This window comes from Microtus ochrogaster, linkage group LG5, assembly GCF_000317375.1.
Source record: "Microtus ochrogaster isolate Prairie Vole_2 linkage group LG5, MicOch1.0, whole genome shotgun sequence".
Taxonomy (NCBI): Eukaryota; Metazoa; Chordata; class Mammalia; order Rodentia; family Cricetidae; genus Microtus; species Microtus ochrogaster.
This window is the reverse complement of record NC_022031.1, coordinates 55800211-55805333: the sequence shown is the minus strand read 5'-3', so window position 1 is coordinate 55805333 and position 5123 is coordinate 55800211. Positions and strand designations below refer to the sequence as shown.

Genomic DNA, 5123 nt, shown 5'->3' with positions numbered 1-5123 from the left:
AGCAGTAGTCAGCAGAAATGCTGTAGGTCCCAAATGGTGGTAGCTGGCCATGTGGCGGCAGATAGCAGATAGCGTGCCCTGCAAGCAGGCAGTCCCAGGCAGAGACAGTTGTTGGTCCCAGAGTGGTGGCCCGAGCGGTGGTGGCAGGCCATGTGACGGCAGGCAGCGGGCCCTGAGAGCAGCCAGAGATGGCTGCCTGTCCTCAAGCAGAGGCTGGTCCCAGGAAGGGAGACACATGGCAGGCTGGCAGGAGACAGAGACATGGATAGACACAACTTGCAGAGTGAGGTTGAATATTTATTCAGGGGGTTGTGGAGGGGGAAGTGGGGATAGAGAGAGAGAGAGAAGAGGAGAAAGAGACAGAGAAGGGGGGAAGCAGAGAAGTGGGGAGAGAGGCAGAAGCGAAGCTGCCTCTATGAGAGGAAGATGGAAAAGAGAGCGAGCTCAGGCCGGAAGCTAAAGATCAGCCTGCCTCAGCGGATGGGGGAGGGAGTGGGCATGGCTTGTCTCTTAAAGAGACAGAAAACCGTAACATAAACTACAAACTTTGAATGATTTTCAAAAATTGCTTGGAGACCTCAATTGGGTCCGGCCCAGTCTGGTAATTCCTACTGGAGTCTTAAAACCACTTTTTGACATTCTGCAGGGGAATCCAGATCCAACCTCCTTTCATGAGTTGACACCTGAGACAAGGCAATGTATTATTTTAATTGAAGAAAAGCTTGCCTCTGTTCATATTCATTATATTGACTATAGTCAGCCGCTGCTGTTGATAATTTTTCCCTATCAGCATAGTCCTACTGGAGTTTTTTGGCAGAAAGAACCCATTCTATGCATACATGAACATGTGTCACCTGTAAAGATTGTTCCTCTACTTATCAGCCCATCCCATGATAATGCAGCCATTGCTGTGGGTGCCAGAGCAGCTAGAGCTGCTGGATTTTTCATTAGTCAATTGCTTCTGCTAGCACAATTGCTAGCCTTCTCAGAACAGGCTGCAAATGCCTTGGCCATTCAAATTGAGCTAAATTTACAAATGAATATTGCAGTTAATTTTGCTATTGGTTTTGGTTGAAGACCACTGCTAGATATTTCAGTGAAAGGCTTATTGCTGTTATTCAGGGACCCTGGAGTGCACAATTTACAAATTGGCTCTTGAGATTATTCTAGTTTAGCTATGCCAGGGTTCCTTTCACCAGCGCTGAGACCTTACTTAAAGGGCTCCAATTTGGGCAGACTTATTAAGGATTGAGCAGGCACAGTCTACTTAAGGAGTGCTTATATGTGCTGGAGCATCATCTTCATGTTTTCATGGTGCCAGAGCCAGAGGCAAGCTCAGGTCAATGTTGCCATGTGGCAAGTCCTCTTAGCTATTGCCCCAGAGAATCTTTCAGCACAAATCTGGCTGAACTCGGTGATGGGTGATTATTGAGCCAATGACTGGAAAGGTTTTTTGGGGAGCTGCCCCAACCTAAGACAGAAAATGTGTTTTGACCTGGATGCTTTCCCATGATGGGTAAGGAGTATTGCCTGACGTCCAATGTCACCTAAGACAGGCCTAGTCATATAATTTATATAAAAGGAGGACCTGTAGGGCCTGGGTCTACCCTTGTTCCTGGGGTTCATCTTGAGGACAGTTTCTGGTCAGCCAGCTAAAGCATTCTGTTTGTTCCTATGCTCCCCCTGCCCTGCCCGGTGATTAGCTGTAGGGCATTGTTTACTCCATCTTGGGTGTGGCAATTTCCCACCTGCCTGGGGGGAACTCCTTGTGCAGCAGCTAGGTATAAAGGATTTCCCCAAAGTTGAATAGACCCAGGTCTCTATGTGTTCTTTCAATCTCCAGGCTCTTGCCCAGCTCGCGTGCGATACAGTGGCATGTGAATTGTACCAAGGGGGTAACACAGAATTGGGTGTTACAGGCAAAACAGCAGAGAATGGAGATTTTATTAAAATGCACTATATGCCGGGCGATGGTGGCGCACGCCTTTAATCCCAGCACTCGGGAGGCAGAGGCAGGCGGATCTTTGTGAGTTTGAGACCAGCCTGGTCTTACAGAGCTAGTGCCAGGACAGGCTCCAAAGCCACAGAGAAACCCTGTCTCGAAAAACCAAAAAATAAAAAAATAAAAAAAAATAAAATGCACTATAGTTTGCTTTTTAAATAGTTTATCCTGTTAATCTGTTCAGAACTACCCAACTTTTATTCTTCCAAAATATTTATTTTGATAATTATTATTATCCCAATTTCTTACATAAAGCATTGAGGTCTAAACAATTAAATATTATGCCCAAGGTGACAGACTAAGCCATATTATTACCATCAAGTAGAGACTTGGAGTTGTATGAATTCTGAGTTGTTTATAGGAATACTAACTTGCCTCCTCAAAACTTGTAGTTCTAAACTCAGAAGCACATAGTTGTCACATAAAAAGTGGTCACTTGTCACCTGTAAGCAAAAAAAGAAAATAAAGCTTTACCAAGCAGCTGAAAATGTAGCTCTTTTAGGGACTGTTTTTGAATGACAGGGTAATAGTGTTGCTCTCTTCTTTTCCCCCAAAGATGTGGCATGAAAATGAGTGCTGTAGGGGCCTGGAGGTGGTGGCACACGCCTTTAATCCCAGCACTCGGGAGGCAGAGACAGGAGGATCTTTGTGAGTTCGAGGCCAGCCTGGTCTACAAGAGCTAGTTCCGGGACAGGCTTCAAAGCTACAGAGAGAGAGAGAGACACAGAGAGAGACAGAGAGAGAAAAGAAAAAGAGTGCTTTATTGTAAAAATCAGAAAAGATGGGTCTGTGGTTTGGTGTCCAGACCCTGAATTTACGTTCAGTACCTGCTTTTCTGTAGTGTAGGTGATTCTGTGTCGTGTCTGTTTCTCCTGCTTTTTCTATGCTTGCTGTTATTTACAGCTGTGGCCATCAAAATCGTGTTCTTTTTCCCTTCCTCCAACACTGCATTAAATTCCAAGTAGTGAAATCTGTCTTGAAAGTAAGCAAGCGAGCTGTGAGTGACCTGACTTGCCTTGGAAGGGAAAGACTGGTAGGAAGTCAGGGTGCTGCTAAGATGTCTTGTTATCTCTCTGTAGAAGTTGAATACAGCATCAGAATTCTCCCTTCAGATGAACTTAGAAGGGGTGTGTGTGTGTGTGTGTGTGTGTGTGTGTTTTGGCTATTTGGATCAATGACACGAAGTTACAATTGTTAATTCTTATGAAGGTTGTACCTAATAATCTTGGCAAGTGGTTCCACAAATGTCTGCTATTTGTATTGCGACTCTCGCAGCCAGTAGCTGCTGACAGTGATTTAATGCAGGTGAAGACTAGCACCGACAATCATAGCCTGGAAAGTGTACCAAAGTTCACTGCTTTTTCAGTTTTTCCTCTTCAGTCTAAGGGCCGGTGTATCAGATGATACTTGAACATCGCTTTCATCGTATTATGATTAAAGAGACAGTTTAAAGGAGAGGTGAGCCCTGAGGCAGGCCGGTGCTCTCTAACCTGCGAGAGGTCGTTTTTTGCTAAGGATTTACTTTAGCTGTGAGACAGCAATGGTTTCATCTGAAAGAGACTGCCCTGCTTCACCTGCGCCCCACCCCCACCCCATCTTGCCAAGTAATAGCACAGCTGTGGCTCGTTTTAAGAATACAAGGAAGGAGTAAAAGGGGCTAGGGCGAAGGCAGGAACACTCAACGCTTCCAACGCCTCCTGGTTGTTCCTTAGTCATTTCTCCCTAGTGCCCCCGTGCACTCTCCTACCTGAAGGTGTGATGCCATCGCCTCTAGCCCTGTATCGCTACGCCCATGGCAAGCTGTCACCCTCGGTGGACTCGCGGCCCTGCAGCAGCCCCTTGGTGCTTCCCAGGAAGGCAAGGAAGCTGTTACTGGGGGCCGCTTCTCCTCGGGCCCCGCGGCTGCCACGCCGGCAGGCCTGGTGCTCCATCGACTGGGAACAGGTATGCCTGCTGTACAAGCTGGGCTCCGGAGGGTTTGGGTCGGTGTACAAAGCCACCTACCGTGGTGTTCCCGTGGCCATAAAGGAAGTGAACAAGCGCACCAAGAACCTACGTGCATCCCAGCAGAGTTTCTGGGCTGAACTCAACATTGCAAGGCTGCGCCATGACAACATAGTCGGGGTTGTGGCTGCCAGCACGCGCACGCCCAAAGGCTCCAACAGCCTGGGTACCATAATCATGGAGTTTGGGGGCAATGTCACTCTACACCAAGTCATCTACGGTGCCACCAGCTCTCCAGGAACTCTAAGCTGCAGCAGAGAGCCACTGAGTTTGGGGAAGTGCCTTCAGTATTCCCTAGATATTGTTCGCGGCCTGCTTTTTCTCCACTCACAAAGCATTTTGCACTTGGACCTGAAACCAGCGAACATTTTGATCAGTGAGCAGGACATCTGTAAGATTGGCGACTTTGGCTGCTCCCAGAAGCTGCAAGATCTGTGGTGCAGTCAGACGCGCCCTCACCACATAGGAGGCACCTACACGCACCAAGCTCCTGAGCTCCTGACAGGAGAGAGTGCCACGCCCAAAGCCGACATCTACTCTTTCGGTATCACCCTCTGGCAGATGGCCACCAAGGAAGTGCCTTACTCAGGCGAGCCTCTGCAGGTGCTGTACGCCGTGGTGGCCTACAAGCTGCGCCCCTCGCTGGCGGGGGCGGTGTTCACTGCCTCCCCTACGGGGCAGATGCTGCAGAGCATCCTCTGTAGCTGCTGGGAGGCCCGCGCCCTGCAGAGGCCCGGTGCAGAACTGCTCCTGAGGGACCTGAACGCCTTTCGAGCGGCACTGGGCTGACTCCATCCAGCCTGGGCTGAGAGAAGCTTTTTATTTCTGCTTATTTTTTTTAAAGAAGTAAGGATGGTGTGGTAGAAAACATACCCCTGGGGCATATTTTTGGAAAATAAAGTTACTGAAATGCTTTTCCTGAGACTAACGAGGCTACAGGTCTCATGGACATCACTGCTGGTAACCTCCTTTATGGTTCTGTGTCCCCTTTCTGGGCTCCTGGCCTACTGTATCATTTCTGTACTATTACTGTCAGTAGAGTTGTTGTTGAATGAAGGAGGGAGGGAGGGAGGGAGGGAGGGAGGGAGGACCTAGGACTTACCACAGGGCAGGGAAC

At 48.5% G+C, this 5123-nt stretch overlaps 1 protein-coding gene across 1 annotated transcript; it reads left to right on the top strand.

Moving 5' to 3' along the window:
* Positions 1 to 3760: 3760 nt before the first annotated feature.
* Positions 3761 to 4795, top strand: Mos (MOS proto-oncogene, serine/threonine kinase). Its single transcript, XM_005362268.1, has one exon. The coding sequence runs from the start codon at positions 3761 to 3763 to the stop codon at positions 4793 to 4795; it is 1035 nt and encodes a 344-aa protein (XP_005362325.1).
* Positions 4796 to 5123: the final 328 nt, after the last annotated feature.

What these genes read in the sequence shown, in the direction of transcription:
- Mos (XM_005362268.1), top strand. Translation starts at nt 3,761, where the DNA reads ATGCCATCGCCTCTAGCCCTGTATCGCTACGCCCATGGCAAGCTGTCA.